General features: G+C 36.7%; 1 protein-coding gene across 1 annotated transcript; it reads right to left on the reverse strand.

Moving 5' to 3' along the window:
- Positions 1 to 4,016: 4,016 nt before the first annotated feature.
- On the reverse strand, positions 4,017 to 7,572 carry LOC112039193 (peroxidase 46). The gene is made up of 4 exons (XM_024072049.2): positions 7,262 to 7,572; positions 5,860 to 6,039; positions 5,584 to 5,749; positions 4,017 to 4,779 (listed from the first exon to the last, which is right to left on the reverse strand). The coding sequence occupies exons 1-4, from the start codon at positions 7,487 to 7,489 to the stop codon at positions 4,364 to 4,366; spliced, it is 990 nt and encodes a 329-aa protein (XP_023927817.2). The 5' UTR covers positions 7,490 to 7,572; the 3' UTR covers positions 4,017 to 4,363.
- Between the last annotated feature and the right edge of the window lie 15,141 nt (positions 7,573 to 22,713).

The raw sequence follows: 22,713 nt of genomic DNA on the forward strand, positions 1-22,713 counted from the left end.
AGCATCAATTGCAACGATTCAATAAACCACCAATTGAGATAGATGTAGACGAATAATACCCCCCAGAAATGTATAAGAGATTTTCTCCTCATACAACTCAATAAATTGGTAAAGTTTTTTATTATTGAATAAAAGATTTGGGGTTTAATCCCCACTTACACCAAAAACCAATTGGTGTCTTGGTCTGATGATAAAGAACTATCATTAGAAGCAAACACCATAGGTTGAAACTCTCAAAAAAAAGTATATAGTTATAGTTAATTATTGATTTGTTACTTTTATTCCCAAAATTAGTGTTTTATGCTTCCATTAAAAATAAATAAAATAAAATAAAATGCTTGTATGATTGAAATTGTTATTGATTTTACAATAGTGAATTTATTAGAAATTTGTCTTGCAATTTTTCCCTTCAAGAATAAAAAGAGTTTTCTATTTTATTTTTTTTTATGTAAAGTGAAACTTAGGTATACTTAGATTAATTTAAATTAGAATTTTTATCTTGTATTAAAAAAATAAATAAATAAATAATTGCAAGAGCCAAGACCATGACCAAACCCAACCCATAAGCACCAAAACCTAGCAAGATCATGATCAACCCACAGCTTCATCGCCCTCTCATCTCGACTCCTATACCCAAACCTACCAACCCTCAGCCACCTAACACCAACCACCACAAATTCGCCTATCAATCCACATTAAGGCCGAAACCCCTCAACTATCACATAGTCTAGCCTCATCCGAGTTCCTCCTCACACCAATGACTCGGCTTGACTATACAAGGTCTTCCTCAAGCTAAAACCTATTGTTCTTGGTCCTCGTTTACCACCACAAACTACCCCTGGCTCTAGGGGCGAAGGCTCATTACCCCCAAAAGTTCAAAAACTCTTTATATCTTGGGCTATAAAACTCAGTTTGGCCCTTTAAATTTAATGGTTGGTCCCCAATATAAATCATTGACATGGCTTGGCTTAACAATTATATAGTCTAAATCACTAAATCATTAGTTGCTAAAGTGGGTCCCAATTACCACCCAATTCAAAAAAACTTTTATAATTTTACCTATAAATTCATAACTATTCTTTCATTTTAACATTTCCCATAGTGTGTACAACACTACAAGTGTGAAAATATGAACTATGTATGCCACTAATTTTTTTGCCTTATGTGTGTCACTAATTGAGTCCTCTTCTTTTAGTGTTTTGTTAGGTTCTAAGGTCTTAGGATTTTATGTATTTAGAACTCTAATTTGTAATGTTAGCAAACCATGATCAAAATAATGTATTTAGTCTTGTTTAGGCTTGCTCAAAGTTGATTTATTATTGTAAAATTGGAATCGAGTGGCTGCAGAAGTACTTGGGACTTTCGACCTGACTCGATCGATCGAAGAATAGACTCGATCGATCGAAAATCGCACAGGTTGATTTTTCTGCAGAATTTCCAACTCAGCCCTACTTCATTAAACGTTTAAGGTTTTATGTTTTTACCCTAGGTATATAAACTAAACCCTAGCCACGATTTTGGAGGTTGCTCCAATTGTATTATTGCTCATACATTGCTGTTTTGTGTAAGTCTCTTGTGAGATCTTTGAGGAGCTTTCCTTTACACAAAACTTAGGGTTTTCAAGTTGGAGATCTTATCTACATCTTGATGATCAACTTGGTTGCTACCATTGAAGCTTAAAGAATATCAAGTGGGGGTGCTTATAGCTGATTGAAGAATCCAAGAAAGAATGAGTCCGTGGATTCGGAGCTTGCACGTGGTCGTGTCAGTAAGTTCTACTGGTGGGTAGCATTAGGAAGTCAAGCGGGGAGCTTGTAGTCCTTATTCTGTATGAACTTCGATTCTTTCGCATAGTGGATTCAGGTTTACCTTGAGGATAGCTAGGTCAAATCCTCCCCAGGTTTTTACCGTGTGGTTTCATGGGTCATCATATATTGTATTCATTTATTTTCTACTGCTTTATATCTTGATATGATTGTTTGATTGTTTTAACCTAGAATTGTTTAATTTGACTAAGTAACAACTTGGCTAATTAATCTAGACTAACCAATCTGGTTGTGTTTTAAGGGGTCTAAAACCATTCATGTTTAAAATTCACTCTTTATTTCTCCTTATCATCATTACAAGTTTTTTCCTCAAAATTGATCTTTGCCTCTAAGTTATACAATTATTCCTCACCATCATCATTTTTTTATCATTTTTTTTTCCTTTTGGGCTTGAATTTAGGTACCAAATAAGTTGTTCTAACGTTGTACTGTTTATAGGGGATAATTTGAATTGCCATGTATGTAATGTACTACTTAAGTTTTCCCTTATTTTTAAACTAGAATTTGCTCTTAAGTTTAGAAAGATTATAATATATTACATTTGATAATTTGATATACAATATTTATGAATTACGACTAACATATGAATACATAATTTTTATTCGGCCTTACCAACTTAAAATTCTTGGCTACTCCCTTAGTTGAATCAACCCCATTGTAGAGCCCCATCGCTTACCCAATCATTTCTTTTTCTTTTTTTGCTACTCTAGCAACCTTTGTTGTTAAAAATGAAGACATTGTTTGTGCTAACTTGGATAAATTGGCCACATGGGATGGTTTAATTAGGGAACCTATCAAACAACACATAAAATACTTTACTTAAGTTTTGCCATTCTTTGTAAATTTTTGTGTTTTTGTGTGTGATTAATATATTGACTTGATAATTTTTGGTGATTAACGCTCCATTTATTTTAATGTAAAATATTTTCACATTTTATAATGTTTGTTTTGCAGTAAAATATTTGGTCAAAAGTAAAATATAACTAAAGGTCTTTGCCTATGACAGGATCAAGTCATGTTTTTGCTGGAGGAGGCAATGATCCATCCATATATATAACCAAATCATTGCAAAAAAGAAGTGGGATAAATTGATGATACCATAGAAAATAATTTTTGGAATCCAATGGAAGAAGATTAGGAAGATTGAAGACTCATATGAAGACATATAAGAATGAGGTGACAAAAGAAAAGAAAGAGTTGGAAAAACTTCTTGTTGTGGATGTGTTCCAAATGCTTGATCTTTATTGTGAGGCCTATATTGGTTAGGAGTGTGCTCTTTCATATGTTTATAAAATATTATGGACCTCTTTTGATATTTTAAGATACGAGACCTAGTGCGGGCAAGAGCCCCATCTATATCACACGCTCGCTCCGCCCCATCTCATGCGTATTAATCCATATTACCTTGGGCCTTTTGTTTTTTTTCTCTTTTCCAAACTTTTTGGGCTTTTTATATCCATGTGTAATAGTTTGGTTCAACCTGTTTGAGAAATCTATTATTTTATTATCATTCATATTAATTGCTTTCTTGATCATAACAGTGGTGTATTGTTCTTTTCCTCTCCTAAAAGTCTTCTTGCTCTCCAACATAGTTTTCTCTTGCTTGACCGATTGGAGGAAAGATAGTATTAGAAACTTATTCTTAAACCTTTTATGTGTGGAAGTGTGTTTAACATAAAGGTCAGTATAGTATGATCTTGAGGGGTTATTCCATCAAAGAACCGATTTACATAGAGTTTTACTCGTAGTGGCAAGAATCAATCTTAAAAGACAATGCATTCACGTGATTTTATAGTAATGCGAGAAACTTATCTCTTCTTCTTGTTCTTGTTGATTATTTGGATTACACTTGTTTTTGGTTAAGAGTTTGGTCGGTCACTAAAATATTTCTAACAAAACTTAATGTAAGGACCCTCTCCATTTGAAATGGATCTATTCATGATTCAAATTTAAAAATGTATTAAGTACCATGTAAATGACATGATACTCGATACAAATGAAATAAATTCATTTCATGCTTCAGATTAAATATTACAAATCTAAAAATATATTCATCACTTACAAATCCAAAAATGTATTCATCACGTAAGTGACGTGGCACTCAATCCACTTGAAATAGACCCCCTGTGTTTTAAGTCAAATGGAAAGAATCTTGTTCCATCTTGTAACCACGAAGAATTGATGTGTGGTCGGGCAATCCCAACCCAAAGCAGGGCCGGATGTGTCTTATTATATATGATAATACAAACCAGTGCAAGGAAAAGTATAAACACAATGTCAACAGTAACAAAAGCTTACAAACTATTTCCATAAATACAACACAATATCCCTAATGAAAATTGAAAAACATCACCAAAATCCAGACACACAAACAAACAATGAGACTTACAAGTTACAACTGAAAATATAAACTTTACTGGGTTTGTATATGCATGTAAAAGCTGCTCTAATTAAGCGTCTTGTAGGCATTATTTGAGTAATACTTTGGAAGTACCAGTTTGTTTTAGTGTAATTCCCTCGAAAGGATAGGTAGTTCTTTACTCATTCGTTGTTGAACAAGATCTTCTAATTTCTCCTTCATCACCTGTTTTTACATCAATGCTGGTAAGCTTCAAAAATGACTGACTCCAACTCTCAAAAAAGCCAACTTGGTCATTTGCGAAATCCACTACTTGTTTCCGCGTTCTGTTATCATCTAACAGAACGGAATCTGATTGGAATAGCCCCTTATGGGCTAAAAGATTTCGGTAGTACTGGTTGTCAAACATTAAAGATGTTTCAGGATCGTTATTAACAGTTACAGAGGGGCTTGCTCTTGCAGGGCACTGTTTCATGAGCTCTCCAGCATAAGTACTGTTAAGGGATGTGTCAATGAGTGTGAGATTCCCATTGGAGTTTTCTTGAAAACGATCGTTGAATGCGCTGCAGTGAGCTGCTCCAATGGTGTGAGCTCCTGCAGAGAGCAACACTATCTTGTAATGCAACGGTTAACAGTAGCCAACCAGCTAGCCATAAACTCAGGATATTAGTTGCCCTCATTGCAAGACAACCAAAAAGTCCTATGCATGAAATGCTCAATGTGCACTACCTACTCATAAGAAAGAGAGACCACATTTTTTAACGTTCATGTAGTCTCCTACAATCATTCATACTGTAGACAATACAAATTTTACTACATGGATGACCTTATATATAGATGTGTCAATTTTTAAAACACTAGCAAAAAGAATCAATAATTTATTTATTATATTGTTGATGTGAAACCGATCTCATTTATTGATACATCACTTTGTAAGGTTTTTATAGTAAAATTGGTGATAATTTTAGTTAAAAATAAAAATAAAAAATATAAATAAATAAATAAAAAGAGAGACTAAACTAAACATCAAGGTAGAGTCATAATAAGAGTAGAGTGTAGGAGGTACAATCATAATAAGAGTAGATTGTAGGATGCAGAGGATATGAACCCGAAATTATACAAAATGACCAGACGTCACAAAAGCAATGAGACAAAGACATTAAAGCAAATTGTGCTGGAAACCTTCATTAAATCATACATATATGTCAAGTTAATTTTATGAACTATTTGAGATCAGACTAAATCCATGGCCATTTGATAGGGAAAGAAGAAAAAAAAATTGTGTACTCACCTACAACAATTTAAAAATACTAATAAATAAACCATTTATGACAACTTCGCTGTAAGAGTTGTGATCAAGATCTTATCAAGTGTGTAAGTTCATTGATGTAATATTACCTGAAAGGGTGACAAGGTCATCCAAGGACAATCCTTTAGAAGAGAAGAGCTTTTTCATGTCATCCACTGAAAAAACTGTGTCTGCAATATTAGGCCTAACATTAGAAGCTGCTGAAACCATCCCATCTCTTCTACCTGTTGGAATCTGAATTGCTGGTCCGCCAGCCTGTTTCCAAATTCCAAGCCTTCATGAATGGTACACCAAACCGAAATAGATATGGGAAATTAAGTAAAGAAGATGAAGATGAACACAAGTACTTGAGAGATGTCTCTCACCATTTCAACAGCGTCTCTGGCAGCCAAAGCAACAATATCAGCACAAGAAACAGTTCGTGGACAGAAGATTTCTAGTACTCTTTTAGCTGAATCTATTACTGAAAATCCTCCAAGAGATGTGTTTGCTGGATCGTTTCGCTCCGTCCCATTTCCTTGTAGCAGCACAGATGCATCACAACCCTATAAATCATGACATTTGAAAGTGTGGGGAACATTTCTAATAGTTCTTGATTGGGTTGCATTGTGAGACTACAAATGCAGGAGACACTTTTTAAAAAAACAAATAGGCTTTGGCATATCCATACTTTAAGAACGATCCTGTTTCAGGAAATAAACTAGGAAGGGAAGAAAGTTGAAACAAGATGAAAATAGAAGCTTCATTCATAAAGAAGTATAGATATATAAATTTTCTAGCAAAGAAATTTTTTGTATTGCAAGTCAGAGTTAAAGCCAACTGCGAGATGTCCATTACATTCCTAATTTGTGACTATTCATACAATTTCAGGCTTTCAAGTTGCAAATGTTGGGAGCTGCGACGTGGGCTTATGTATTCCATTCACTCTACTCGCTTGTCCAGATGCTTCTACCTATGTCTTTTGGGACTTTGCCCACCCCACTGAAAGAGCTTATAGGATAGTTGTCTCTGATATACCTAGCAAAAACCTTTATAGTTTCTTTTGAAGCAATGAGATATATTTTTTCAAATTATTAATAGCATGGGGCTAGGTTGCTTTGCTTAGTCTCTAAATTTTGCCAACCTGAATCCAACCCAACCCAGATTTCCAATAAATAAATAAATACAATCCAAACCGTTGACTCCAAAAAAAAAAAAAAAGAGGCTAAAATCTGTTGCGCACACACTTTCACACGTCCATAAACGCACAAAAAACAACTGAAATTGTTGAAGACACGGTGTCTTCAATGCATGATTTTGTTATTTTTCGCATGCGTGTATAATTAACACTGCCCAAAAAATAAATCCGAGAGGTATCAAGTTGAGTTGGGTTGGGGTCGTTGGGCTAGGTTCATTAAGTTGGGGGGATTAGGAAGTTAGTCTTGAAAGCCTCTCCTCTTCCCAGGAGAAAAGAATCAAAGATTGATTGGATAAAGAAAGACAATGCACAATTTAGCCAAAAATCTTGTTACACAATAGCGTAGACTCCGTACACATCATATCTAAACTTGCATACGTGATATCCACAATTTATGTACAGATATAACAATTAAACATGAACGGTGACAGTTTGTACTGACAATGTACAGTAGTGTGGAATACTCACTACTCCACATTCCACAACTTATTACATTTCCTTGTGCCTAAGCCTACCACGCATATACTCGTAGTCCATACCTTTTTTTAAGGTGACTAACCACATTTAGCTAAACCAAAAGACTCACTTACCTCCACGAAGCAGTCGTGGAACAGCAAGCGAAGAAGCTTCCCAGAAACAGTTGGATCAACAGAGGAAGCCGACCTCACTGTGTTTCTAACCATAAACTCAGCTGGTGGGCATGAAGCTGCATAGAAGTTAAATGAAAGGTTGGCACTGGAAGGAAAAGCAGCAATGGAGAAAAAAACAACAGTAGTGAAGAGTACTGTTGCAGAAAAAGCTACCGGTCTTTTCTCCATAAGGGTTTCTAGCCTTCTATTCTAGGAGTTCAACCACAAGTAATAATTGATACATGTGCTACTTCAGTCTCTTTCTTCATAGATTGAGCCATTGAGAGTCTGAGACCATCTATAAATAAAATAAAAATAAAAAATAAAAGGTGCCAAACCGGCCATGTATTTAGTGCATGTCTCTATTTAAGGCAACATTAATGTTTTTGGTGCGATGTCAGGAGGTAGATGGGTTCTGTTTTCAGTAATGCAATGTAAGAGAAGAGTCAACAGAAGATCGATGAGTTCAATCACTGCAAGCATTTAAAGATCACTTTAACTTTCCCTTACGTTCAAGCAGCCTATGTAAGTGGTAGACGTAAACTATTTCTTATGGTAAGAAAATTCTTGTAGCTAATCAATGAATTTACTAAAAATTCTACCAACCCAACGATGAACAAGCTTTTGATGTAGGACACAATTTACTATTTAATTATTGTAATTTATTATTTTTGGTATTTTTATGTAAAAAAACGTTATTTTAAGTTTAGGTGATTTATTTCCTTGTTTTTAGGTGTATTTAATGGTTTTTAGGTCAAATTTGATTCCTGTTATGGTTAGGTATCAATTAGGAGTTATTTTAGATTATATTTTCTTGTCTGTCAAGTTTTAAGGAGCCCTTAAATAGACCTCTAAGTTTGTAATCGTTTTTCATAGACTATTATCAATAAACACAGACTTTTGTCAAATTTTCTTTTCTGGTGGATTCCAGTTTTATCTCCTTGTGGATTCAGGGAAACCCCTCGTGGATTCGAGGTGTACTACCAGAAACTAACAGTTTAATTTCTATTTCATCAAGAGAGTATCGTGTGTACTTCTCTTCAGGCTTCCGCGACATCAGCTTTGTAGATAAGCAATAGAATCTTTCAAATGGATGTCCATAATAGTTGATTTTATGTCCTCCAAAATCCTTGACTCGGTGTGAACAGTTCTGTTAACACAACCAGACAACCTCCTGAAACAAGACTATTGAATTCAAAGTTACAAGAGAGAAGTATTAAACAAGGCAACTAGACGTATGTTGCACATTAAAGACCTATATCTAAATACATCAACAACAAAAGACCCCATACATAAATAAAACCAAGAAAGAATTCATTCCTAATCAATAAATGGAAACTGAGAGAATTCAAGAATGACCAGTGTTTAAAAATACAATAATAGTAAATTGATGCAATAATGCTAGGATCGTAATTGTGTCACAGCTTGTCTACGTGGCGAGTTGTAAACCCATATAGACCCACCACATTTATTCCACTAACAAAAATTGTAAAATTTATTGTGGTCTTAGTAATTTTGAAATGGATTGTACTAACATATACCCTTAGGATATATATTAATAAACCATTTTAGAAAGATTTTTATGAAAAAATGAAAAAGTTGCTAACTTTTTTTTATTGCCTTTTTAATTTTTCATAAAAAGTTTCTTAAAATAGATGATTAAGGGCAAGAATAGTGCCAGAGATACAAACTATTTTACAAAAAAATTTATAAACGGCTAATGTGGTGAGTAATTATTTGTAAATGAAAAAGTGATATTAATGATGGGCCTAAATAAAAACTAATAAGAAGTTGGTCACATCAACATTTTATAAAAATGTTGTAAAATAGTTTGTATTTGTTGTATAACTCTTAAGGGCATACATTAACCAAATTGTTTGAAATTGGTGATGAAGTTTTTGGCAGTGATATTCAACTCCAGCTTAAACTTACGGCTTAAACTTATTACACACGTCTGTACTTGTGTGTAACAACACTTCTCTTCAAATTCACCCACTACTAATTCAGATGTACTGATTTGTGCTGACTTTATCAATTATCCCCCTAAAAATTTTGTACCATAATCTCAAAAGGAAAATGCTAGAATCACAAATTTTGCCACAACTTGCTTACGTGATAAGTTGTGATTGGGGAAGTAAAATTAGTGGGTCAATGTGCATGGGTCCACAACTTTACCAATTACGATTTGCCATATAAGCAAGTTATGGCAAAAATTGTAGTCTTAGCATTACTCTCTCAACAAACGTCTCATTTACAATAGGTGAAGCAATAGGTGAAATAATGAAGTTGTTAATTATTTCTTTTTTACCAGCTGCTATTAACTGAGAAGCAGACTTGATTGACCATCGATACAGCTCTTATGTCTTATACTCAAATCCTGAATATCCGAGGTAGATTCTCAACAATATAAAAAATAAAAATAATAATCCGAGGTAATGCAAGATTTGAATAGATGAATATCCACAAGTGTTATTGTAAGCCCCGATAATCTAATGTAATCCATTTAGCTTTGGGTGCTAAGTAACCACAAGATCAATCCCTATGAACTTATATGCCTAGGGATTAATCTTAGGTTACACTTTTACATTAATAAGTACTCAATACCTCCTCACTGAGTTATAAGAAGTGGCTTTGGCTTAGCATCTAGTTTTAAAAAATCTATATTTTTTTAATTAAAAAAAAATGGAACATTTAATCATGATTTTCAAACTAAAAAGCAATCAGTTCTCAAAGGCAAAAACTACTTTCTTAAATTTAAACTCAGATAAAATAATGAAAAGGAGGCATTGATTTCTCCAAATTGTATCAATATTGTATCTACAGAGTTTTTTTAATGGCCTTCCAAAATGAAATAGATGACTAACTTTCAACTTATTGTTTCATAAGTACATATATATGTAAAAAAATTTCAAAACGTAGAATACTACATTTGCTAGCCCAATTTTTATGGTCTGCTTGGATTGAAGGGGAGTGCGATAAGTAAAGCAAAGTAGATTTGGCCCAAAAATTAGCTTATTTTTAGCCAATTTTATGGTCTGTTTGGATTGAGGGGGAAAGAAAGGGAGTAGAGTAGATTTAACTCAAAATTAGCTTATATTCAGCCAGCTCTACTCTACTCCCTCTCATTCCTCCCTCCATCCAAACGGGCCCTTACTCTACTCCCCCCACTCCCCCTCCTTCTCCCTTCAATCCAAACTGGCCTTTAGTGTGTGCTCAAAACTAGCTGAAAGTTGGTTGGTTACATAGGTCCTGAAGTTAAAGGACCAGATCCAGATCCATTCTCAAGCCATTCAAACCATTACCAGCAATAAATTGTTGCATGATTTTTCTTATAGCCTTTGCTCTTTCAAATACATTTCATCCAGCCTGTACAATCATGGAGCACAAAAGTAATTAAACCATGTCGGCAAATGGCAATGAAAATAGTTCATCATCTGAGACATCTGGCCTAGGGACCCATCTTGTCTTAAGTTTACAACATACATGGTGAATCCGATTGTTGATCAAGCATAAAGAAATTTTTATTTCAGCTCATTTTTACTTTTGATTGCATCTTGACTCTCCACTGGAACTTGTAAGATTCAGCACCGACGTTGAATGGTGAAGCATTTTGCATGTGCCATTAAGTTTTCATGTTAGTATGATTTATTTTGCATGTGTTGCATCATATATATTTGCTACTAGAGAAAGAGTAATGATTATCACACACTCGTTACTGTTCACTTCATACTAACATGTGTTATGTCATGTTAGTATGATTTATTTCGCATGTGTTACGTCATATATATTTGCTATTAGGAAAAGAGTAATGATTATCACACACTCGTTACTGCACACTTCATACACACTTCCTTTAAAATTGTGTTTAAATTATTTGAAATCATGTTTTAAACATAATTTTAAATGATATGTAGCGAGTATATTATTTTCCCTTAAAGAAAATAGCTTAGTATAGGTGAAGAGGAGATCGAGATACAAATGTGTTGCCTTTCTTGACTTTTCTTTTGCCATGTTTTTCACTTTGTAAACTATGAATTTAGGATGTTGTCTTCTTTAGTGTAGTCTTGTTTTATATATAAAGGTCTGCTAAATGTATCAAATCATCCAAAAGTATTGAACAAGTGAGATAGCAAATAAGTGTAAGAGAAATAAGAAGCAAGAGTAGAGTATAGAAAAGTGTGTAATGTTTTTTCAAGTATCAATAAAATTATATTTCATTGAAAACTGCATTGTGTGTTCTACTTGAGTATGGTGAAATTTATTAAAAGTATTTGAATTGAAAAATACTTTCTTTTTAAATGTTAATTAATAATTATTACTAGTAACAAATCTCAAAAGTAATTTATGTTTACTTTATGTCAGTTTGGGTTTTGGACATGTACCAAATGCTATTGTAATTAAAAATATTAGCTAAGTTCCCGCACAATGTGCGGTGCAACTTATTATTAGTTTTTTTCAATATTTCAATAAGATTTAGCTTAACTAATTGGCACCTCAATTTTCAATAGAGACATTCAAAATTTAAATGCCCACGCTCAACTATCAATGTATAAAAAAGTTTTAAATAAATTTCCTTATAAAAAATGGTAATATTTAATTATTGTAGGGGCCTTTTTTTTTTTTTGTTATGCTTTGGGTTGGGCTAGGCTGCCTCCTGCGGTAATGGGCCCGAGTAATTCTGAGTCAGAGAGTTGAGACCAGCCCAACTGTACTCACTTTGGGCCGACTTGGGCGCAAACTAGACCTCGTCTGCCAGGAATATGCTTACAACAGGCAGAGCTGTTACAAATGGTTTACGGCAAGCAAATATAATAACAACAAAGAAACAGAGTACTATGACCTATTTCTTAATGTAAAATGACCAAGTAATCTCTATTTTTTTATGACAATCACAATAATAGCAATGACAATGATAACAATGGCTTTTACAAGAGAAATAAAATGTTTAAGCAATACTATGAGTTAATCGAAAAGAATTGTCAAGTCAAGTTTAAGTCCATAGAGGTAAAGACCAAGGAGGAAGAATGCCTCCTCTCAATGCAACTAATCTCCTAGGAAATAGATCCTACCGTGGGGATTAATGATTTTAAGGGAACCGGACCTAAATGGTTAATGCCCAAGGGAATCTCCTTTGTCCACCTATCTCAAAGAGAGTAGGATTTCGAGGGGGAGAGAAGGAAAATGACCTACTGGTGCATGCCCATTGTATCTGTTTCTCTCTGTTTTCTGTTTTCTCTCTTATCTTTTTCTTTTCTTTCTTTTTCTTTTTGTTTTCTTTTCTTCTCCCTAATACCTCTGTTTTTCGATCCTTTTTACAGGGCACGGCAAGGTTCCTTTTATAGGGCCTGCCGTGACTGGATTTTACCATCTTACCCTTTAACAGCCTTTGTCTGGTCTGGGCGTACTTGCCCCTGCCAAGCGGAGGCAAGTTTGTTTTGTTCTGTTAATGCACCGTGGCATTCTTTCCTGCCACGATGTAAATGATTTTCTCTCTCATTCCCTCATGGCATGCACCTAACGGTTCCTCCCTCAACCCTGCCTATTTTGGATGGTCTGTCATCCCAGCAGGACGTAACTCCCGAAAAGGCTTGGGCAAGAGCCGCAGAATAGGCATTTTTCCCTCTCCCCACCATTAAATCATACCCCCTACCTCTTACCTCTGACCCATGACCCCACCACGTCCCATATTGGCTGGGTACAGGCTGGTAGTGTCTGGGCTTTGCGTGTGCTTTCCTTTCATGTGTGTCCAAAGTCTACCTACTGCTCATGCATTTGCCGCGGTCTGGAGCTTTGTTTACACAATTTGCCGCACTTCTCCTTTCTTTTAGGTGGGCTGTTTTAGGTTTTCGCTGTTCCTTTATGGACTGGGCTTTATTTCAATACTGGGTTTTACATTTCTCTTAGCCTGTTTCCTAATTGTCATTCTGTCCTGCCACATCATTCTGTCATTCCTGCTGTAATGACTTGGTCCTGCTGGTCCTTTTAGACTTGTCGTTTACTCTCTTCCCAAAATGCCTTTGCATAGCCATGGACTTTCTTTCTTAAGGGTGTGTCCCCTTTATTTCCCCTTGGGCATCCTCGGCCCGTTTACTCGTTTTGGGCTTCCTCGGCCCTTTTTCTCATTTTGTGTCTCCCATGGGATTTTACTTACTTCATTAGGCTTCCCCGACCCAATTACTTCATACTCATCTTTGGGGTTTGTGGGCTTGCCAACAATCCCCTTCTCTCTTTGCTTTACATTACTTTAGGCCTACCACGGCCCATTCTTTCTTTTCCACATCATATACTGCCTGTGGGTTTATTATTCTTTCTTTCCAGGCTCTTTGAGCCCATTTGCTCTCTTAAGACCCATTTATTCATCAAATGGACCTGTGACCCACTATTCCTACCGCTTGGGCTTAATGGTTTTATTCTATACTTGCCACATTTGTTTGCTGCCTGTACTGCTAGGTTGGGCCTCCTTCCTTTTTGTGTTTTACAGAAAATGACCCTCAACATTTAGCCTCCTGAACATATGGAACGTTCTTGTGGTTCATATGTGAATAAAAGACCTTATTGTCCTTTTCACTTTCCTTCTTTCTTTTCCTTCGCAGGCTTTTTAAACTATGGACTCCTTCTCATACATATATTTTTTTTTTCTGCTGTGAACAATAGTGACTCTTCAGATTTTCCAAAATGGCAATTGCTTTAAGACATAACCGCCGCCTCATTAATTTCATTCTTCTCTTGATGGCTGACCAGTCGCCTCCCTTCAGGCCGGCATTAATAACCCAAGTATTTAAGAAGAGAGTCCCTTTCCAATCCAGACATAAACTCCTCCTCTTCCAAAATATCTTCTTTGTCTCCCTTCCTTCACTGTTTCTTCTCTTCGAACACCCATTCTCATTTCACTCCGATCAAATCCTCACGCCATGGCACTAGTGAAATCTCAGGCCTCCTCCCGTCGTAAAGGAAAAGAGGTTGTTTCCGATCCACCGGTCGGACAAGAAATGGAAGAAGAGGCCATGCACTCCGAATTGGACCACTCCGATAAGGAAGAGGTGCAGCGCGACCCGAATAGTGAGTGCACCCCTCTGATCGACCCTTAGTATAGTATTAGTCCTCACTTTCCCAAGGTTTCCGGTGATTATGTGTCGCTGCCGCCGGGCCGCGTGTGGCTTGCTCTTTGCCAGCGAAACCCCAATTTTTCTTGGGCCCCGACATCCTCTTCCACCCCCGATTTAGTCATTCGTCAAGGCATTGCACTCCCTGTGCCTATCCATCTCGAATTTGGGTCAGGCACTGCCTTGGGTTGGAAGGAGTGGGTTGATAGCGAGTTATCTGACACGAGCTTCATGGATTTGCTTCAGCGCGCCGGTGTTCTAAAGGTCGTCGTTCTTTCCCGAAGTCTATCCAATTTTCGAGACCTCTACAACCTTCGTCATTTGGTTCGCCGGTGGTGTGCCACTACTCACACATTCTTCTTCTCTTGCGGCGAACTCACCGTTACTTTTGAGGATGTGGCCAATCAGTTACTCTTGCCTATCCTTAGTGATGTCGATCCTGCCACCATTGAGCTTTCTCCGGAGGAAGAGGCTATTGAAGTGGAGTTAAAGAAAAGGATGGCTGGAAATGCTAAGTTATCTTACTGGGTTAGTTCTTCTTCCAAGTTTTCTGCTGTTTCCCGCCGTGCTGCTTTCATTGCTTTTTGGCTTTGCAAATTTGTCTTTGGGTCCCATCCCCATTACGCCATAAAGCCTTTGTGTTTTCGTTTGGCTATTAAAATATCTGCCGAGGTGAGTCTGCCGCTGGCCCCCGTGTTCTTGGGGCATCTGTATGTTCAACTGGATATCCTGCAGAGTGACGATAGTCAGGCTGGCTCCTACCACTTAGTCACTTCCTCTGTACATAGCACCATTTTGCAGCAGTTGTTGTTTGAGCACTGTGCCCAATACTTGGCGAAATGTAGGCCTGTTCGTTTTGCCAAGGAGAAGTACCACTCCTGTCCGCAAGTAATTACTGATTTTTGTGGTAGATTTGCGTCTGATTTTCCTCTGACTCTCTGTTGGTCTGGTTTGAAGCCCCTCGATTATTCCATTGTTGAGTCCTTTGATGAAGGTATTGGTTTTTCCTGAAGGGCTTATAGGCATTTGAGTTCTGGTTATACTTGTGTTGATCTTGCGATGGGTTCTTTTACTGATACTGTTGGTACTACTACTCTGCTAACTGGTTTTGATGAGACGGGTATCACCTATCTGGCAACCACTAATACCGGATGGTTGCCCTATTTAGCAGATGAAGGTATCAGGCTCTTCCATTATCCTACCAACCGAGTAAGAAGACAATTTAGGCTGGATCAGGATATCCCTGATGACCTCTCCTTCCTCGCAGAGTTTCCTACTTCAATTAGACCCTTTCTGTGGCACACTACTTTTGATTTTTTTGAGACAGCGCTTCAATGCAATCACAGTTCCTGGTTCTCTGAGGGAAAGCCTTTGCACTCCTGCTATGCACAAATACTAGCAGGCCGTGATGACCTCTTTTGAGCAAGAGTTGGTTGGTAGCCACGGTTTCTCCCTTATTCCTCCTGAAGGACTTAGCATGGTTGTCTCTCCCAATCCTCGGTTGCTCCTTCCTTCTAAGTTTGTGTTGGCGTATGCCAGGAAGCAGAGCCTGTCCGCCATTTTTGAATGGGATGAGGAGAAGAATGGGTGGTATTGGCACACAGGTGATTATCCCCGAGGTTGGGAAAAGAGGGTTAAAGTGATAAATATTTCTGCACCAGTTAAGAAAGCTCCTGCCAAGCTAAGTCTGCCAACAAACCTAAATTTGCCAATAAGCCCAAATCTGCCATTCCTCAGCCTCCCGTAGGTACTACTCCTGCCAGCAGAACATGAGGCAGTAAGAGGAAGACAACTCCCCATCCTGCACCTGTCGTTCAGTGGAGAGTACGTCATTAAAAAGAAGCTTTCTTTTCCTTGCTTTGTCTTTTAAGTTCACATATATACTTCTTCCTTTTTCTTTAGCTTTTCCTGAATTCTGACACGCTTGCTAACTTCTTTGTTTGACTCTGTCTCTTGTCTCCTTTTTTCTTTTTGCAGTCTAAGCACAAGGAGGATACATCAGCTACCCGTCCCATTATACTCGAGGAACCTAAATCAGGGGTATACTTCCTCTTTCTCCTTCTCTCTTCCCTTTTTCTTTTTTAATTCGCATGTGTTTAGTCTGCTACATGCTTTTGGTTACCTCATTCGCCCAAAAGTTGCTTTGATGTTCATACCTCCTTCTTTTTGCTTTTAGGATGAGCCTGAGCCTCTTTCTATTTATCGCCCTACTGTTGAGGAGCTTACTGCCCCCATGGGCACACCTATTGAGGGACTTTCTGGTGGGGTTGAGTTTGCCACACCTGCCCCTTCTGCAACTACACGTGGAGTTTCTGCTGAAGCCACTACCTCTCCTATTGGACCGGTACCCATAGATGAGGGTACTCATATTGGTGAGGTTAATGAGGTCACCCCTACTCCTGCCGTGACAGCCTCTATTCCAAGGGGAGCCACCCCTCCTGCTGCTACTCAGATCGAGACTACTCCTGTTACACCTCTTGTCATCTCCACTAGTGACCCCTTCGCTGCTCTTTCTCAGGCCGTGAATGATGGTTCCTCTTTAGAAGTTACTCCTTCCTCCATTCCTATTTCTGCCACCAGTGGGCCTAATGCTGATTTGTCCTCAGAGGAGTCTGAGGAAATTCTCGAGGATCCTGAGGATGAGCCCGTCCTGGGGAGGACGGTTTTTGAATCCGAGGAAGAGGAGCATGCTCCACTTGAGATTGAATTCATAGGTATGTGCTTTCTTTCCTCCTTTCTTCTTTCACTAAGTACACTCTTTCATTCTCTTCATTTGTATGTCTATTTTTTTTCTGCTTGTAGAGACCTTTGAGGGGCTAGGAATTGCAGCAGACATAAGGGTGTCTGCAGCGATTACTCCTGCCGCGCCCACAGCACCCATTCCTGCCGCATCTTCTGTACCATTTTCTGCCATATTTACAGCATCTATTTCTGTCGTCCCCTCTGTTCCTACCTCTATCTTTCCCATAGCCCCCATTACCGCTAGCCTTGGTAAATTTTCTTCTTCCTTCTTTCTTTCTTCATTTCTTCCCCATGGGTATATCTTCTTTTTTCTTTTTTTTTAATAAGGTTTCTCATTTCAAACCTCGTGCCCTTTTGACAGGTCCACCTCCTACGATGTCTTCTCAGTTTGAAGTGGGTAGTAGCTCCGCCACCATTCCAGACCTTGCGACCAAGGCTGCAACCTTCTTTGCACACTTCGACTGGCCTAAAGTTAATGATCTCGGACCTGTGGATTTCTGGGGCTCCGAACCTCCTTACATAGACTTCCATGGCTTCAGAATCCCTGAGGATTGCTCTTCTCAGTTGGTGACGATCTACAGCAACCGCGGGGACTTTATGCAGGGATTCAGACTCGGTTTCTCTGCTAGAGAGCATTTCTTGAGGATGTTGAGGAGTGTACTGAGCGATATCGAGCACAATTTCATTGACATTGTCTCCAACAAGAGGATCTTGCAGTGGAAGGTTGCGGTGCAGGAGCTTGTGAGTGTTGGTTTTGCTGTGGAGTTTATCTTGGATCACCTTCGAGAGATAGCCCGAGCTGTTTTCATGAAGAGGGTCCAGCCTGTTGTTGACGCTATTGACTCATGCCTTGAGATTCTGAGAAAGGAAGTAGCAAACTTGGAGGACCGTCACGAGCGCCTTATCTCTAGCATTGGTGGGTCCAGCCATTTTGGAGATCAGCCACTCATTTCTGGACTTCATTGATGCAGTTTCTTCTTTGTTTTGTTGTTTCCTTCACCTTATTACTCTATTTAGTACATTATATTTTCTATAGTACTTATTTGGGCTGGTTTGCCATAGTTTGGGTTTGTAACTTATGATGCTACACTTTGCTACTGATTTTGCTTTTGCTACAACATATGATAATAATACTTCATACTTTTCATTGCATCTTCATGAAAGCAAGTTACAAAAGAAATTTTGTGTTGTGACGTGGCCACTTGAAAGATAAAAGAAAAGGTAAAAAGGTAACATAGGAGCTTTTTCAATAATAAAAAAAAAAAAGGATAATCACATGGCTTTTCTCCTTAGGCGTAGTAGCGTTTCAACCATTTCCCATTGATGGGATCCATCAAGTCTCTGCCATCCATCTGAGTCAAACAGTAATATCCACTTGGATGTGCTTCTCTTATCACAAAGAATCCTTCCCATTTCAGGGCAAACTTTGATAGTCCTGCCAGGCCTCTTCTAACATAGTCTGCTACTTTCAGAACAAGCTGTCCTTCCATGAATACCCTCTCTTTAGTCATCCTGCTGTAGGCCTCAGTTATTTTTTGTCTGTATCTGCGGCTGCGTTCTTGGGCTTCTTCTCTTCTTTTATCAAGTCCTTCCAGGTCTTCACACCTTTCTACTGCAAAAACTTCTTCTTCATTCTCCTTTTATTGCATTTGCATGACTCTCAATGATGGGGTCATTTTCTCTGCTGGGCTCACCATTCAGTTCCGTAGACCAGGGAAAAAAGTGAAAAACATGTGGCTGACTTAGGTGAATTTCTATAAGCCCAAAGAGCGTCGGGCAGATGCATTGCCCATCCTCCCGTATACTCTTGGCTCATTTTACTGATAATCTTTATGAGAGTATTTTTTGTTGCCTCTGCTTGCCTATTTCCTTGAGGATAATAAAGTGATGACCAGTGATGCTTAACTTGATAGAATTCTAGCATTTTCCTTACATCACTATTGACAAAAGGCATGCCGTTGTCACTGATGATCCTGTGGGGAACTCCGAACCTTACAATTATGTTTTCCTTGATAAAGTTTGCCACTGCTCCTCCTGTGGCTTTACGAAGTGGCACTGTCTCTGCCCACTTAGTAAAATATTCTGTAGCCACTAGTATCCATATGTACCCTCGCGACAGCGGATTCACCGATCCAACCAAGTCAAGCCCCCAAGTGTAGAAGGGCCATGGTGTGACCATGCTATGCAAATTCTACAGATGAGTGTGGATCAAATTAGCCTGTACTTGGCAACTGTGGCACCTTTTTACAAATTTTGCCGTATCCTTTTTCATGGCAGGCCAGTAGTAACCCATTTGCAGCAAGCATCTATAAAGCCTTTTCTTTCCCTGGTGCTCCCCACACTCTCCTGAATGCGCCTCTCTCACCATTTCTCTTGCTTCTTCAGGGTTCAAACACCTCAAGGGGTCTCCATCGTACCCTTTTTTGAAAAAGACCATATTATGCATAAAATAGTGTGTTGCCAACCTCTTAAGCTTATATTTTTCACTGTGCTTTTGCGGCAGGATGCTTTCAGCCAGGTATTATATAAATGGGCTTCTCTAATCTTCGCTGGTGAACACAGCGTAACTTTCCTCACTGTCTGCCGCAAGTTGGCAATTCCCACATTGGGTTTGGACTTGGTCTGCATCTTTACCCATATTTGGCCAATAAAAGCCTGCTCTTTGAAGTCTGGGGTAAAGGCTGACTTCCCCACAGGATCCACAAGTCTTGTCATGAACTTCTTTCAACTTTCTCTGGGCTTCCTTTTGCCCCACACATCTAGACAAAATTCCACCCGATATCATGCAGTATAGCTCTCCCCTTACCAGGGGGTAGTCTTTAAGTACTTTTAGCTCTGTAGCTTCTTCTTCCCCCATCAAAGCTTTCCTTATGGGTATCCGCCAATCCCCTTCGCAGTGTTCTTCTTGGAATCTTTCTTTTAATATTTCAATTATGGATTCTTCTCTCTTGCTGACCTCTACTCTGGTGCTATCCCTTTCAAAAATTATTTGAAAACCTAGTGCAGCCAACGCATCGGCATACCGGTTCTCGTTCCTTGGGGCATGTTCTATTTCAAAAGTTAAAAACTTTTCTCCCATTTTTTGGGTCATTGCTCTGTACAGGGCTAGGCTGGGCTCTTTTAGGGAGAAGCTCCATTTGGTCTGGCAGACCAAAATAACGGTTTTATTCTATGTTTGCCACATCTGTTTGCTACCTGTATTGCTGGGTTGGGCCTCCTTCCTTTTTGTATTTTACAAAAATGACCCTCAACAATTATTTTATACACAAAATAGAAAGACACTAAGAATAGTACAGTAATTTGATCAAACTATACATATTCTTTTACAAATTAAAAATTGCATGATATAATGGCTCATATAGATAGCATGTTTCATGCCTACTAAAAAATGTAAATATCCTTTTGATTGTTTTTTTATTTAATTATTTTATACACAAAATAAAAAGACACTAAGAATAGTATAGTGATTTAATCATACAATACACATGCTTTTACAAATTAAAAATTGCATGATATAATGGCTCATATAGATAGCATGTTTCATGCCTACTAAAATATGTAAATATCCTTTTAATTTTTTTTTTTTTTTTTTACATTCTTGATTTTATTTTACTAAATGTTTTTTTTTTCCTTTTTGTTGGACATTGTTTCAATTGTTGCAAAACAAATAAATTTGAGTAAGAATACCATATTTCAAATCAATTGTTTCTCACAATAAAAAATAAATAAAATCAATTGTTTCTCATATAAATCTTAGAAAAATGATATTAAAATTTCATTATGCTTAAAATAATTAATATAACAAAATATAAACATATTTATTCTATTAGTTCTCTTTCTAATTACATAAAATAAATACTACAATGTTATTCTATTATTATTATTTCCACTAAAATTTATTTCTTATATAAAGTTTATAAAAATAATCATATAAATTCATTTAATATAAATAATTAATGCACAACTATAGATAATTAATATATGCATTTTCTCTATTGACTAATTCAGTGAACTAATACTTTCAAATAAATGCAAACTTTGTTGAAGTTGAAACCTAAATAAAGAAGTTCAAGGAATGCGCCATATGGCACAATCTCATATTTTCTAACATGAGATCTCTACTTTTTTTAAAGATTAAGATTAATTTTAGTGAATTCATAAATATTTAATTTTATTTATAGTTTTTGTGTCAATTGTTGTCAAAGCAACAAAACATGAGGAAGAATGTCATATTCTAAATTTATTATTATTACTAGTAATTTACTTGTGCAATGCACAGATAATGTTATAATGTTTTATGTAAAATGGTTTTAAAGAATATTATATATATATTATAACATAATTGTTATAGAACTTTATTAGTAATTAATAGTAGTAGTAGTACTACTACTACTACTACTACTTTGGAGGAATATTATATAATAAAAGTTGATATAGAATGTGTCTTTCTCTTTCACTTTAATTCTAAAACAAAATGTACATCCTAAACACCCACAGTCAATCACATCATTTACAAAACCCACAAATCGACAATGTTCGAATTTAACATCAAAATCTTAATTGCCGTTGTCACTCAATATAAAATACAATCTCTCCTTCCTTGGTTGTAGCCAACTCATATGAATTAAGATTAGATAAAACAACAATGTTAAAGCTAAGTAGGTGTCGACGAAAAATTAAAGGTAAATGACATAATTTTTTGTCTATATGTATTTAACATGGAATGGCATGAAGAATTATGAGTAGATATATGTAAAAGGGTAGAAGTGCAAGAAGTAAAAATGGTGAATTAAAATGCAATGAGTTTTGTATATATGTGTGAGGGATGAAAAATCTTAAAATATTGAATCAAACAATACAAAGAATATTTATTTTTTAATTAAAAAAATCTTGAAACATTGAACCAAATGAAATAAAAAGTCAATATTTAATTTATTCTTATCTTTGATGTGACACTTAAGAATATTTTAATTCTCTTTGCATAAAACTTGGCAGAACCTCATGCTTTCCCACATGAGGTCTCTACTTTTATATATATATATATATATATTGATTTCAACTAAAGTTTATTTCTTATATAAAGTTTATAAAAATAATCATTTAAATTCATTTAATATTAATAATCAATGCACAACTATAGATAATTAATATATGCATTTACTCTATTAACTAATTCAATGAACTAATACTTTGATATAAATGCAAACTTTGTTGAAATTGAAGCCTAAATAAAGAGAACTTTAAGAAATGCGACACATGACACAATCTCATATTCTCTAACATGAGGTCTCTACTTTTATATTTCCTTATATATATATATATATAGATTATGCAAATCAATTACCACTCACAAAACTACATCTGACTTGCCGAAATCACAAGCCTAGGAACATTAATGATTTGTCGAAATGAAATAAAGTCTCATCAATTATGATGATTTCGAGAATAGTTTTTTAAACATTGTTCTAATTGAGTTTGTTTTGTGTTTAGAAGATGAGAAGTTTTTCAACAAACAAACAAAAAAAGGAAAATTATGAAATTATCCAACGCAAAAGTCAAGAACTTGTT

The sequence above is a fragment of the Quercus suber genome, unplaced genomic scaffold (assembly GCF_002906115.3).
Source record: "Quercus suber isolate HL8 unplaced genomic scaffold, Cork oak 2.0 scaffold_511, whole genome shotgun sequence".
In the NCBI taxonomy this organism is placed as follows: domain Eukaryota; kingdom Viridiplantae; phylum Streptophyta; class Magnoliopsida; order Fagales; family Fagaceae; genus Quercus; species Quercus suber.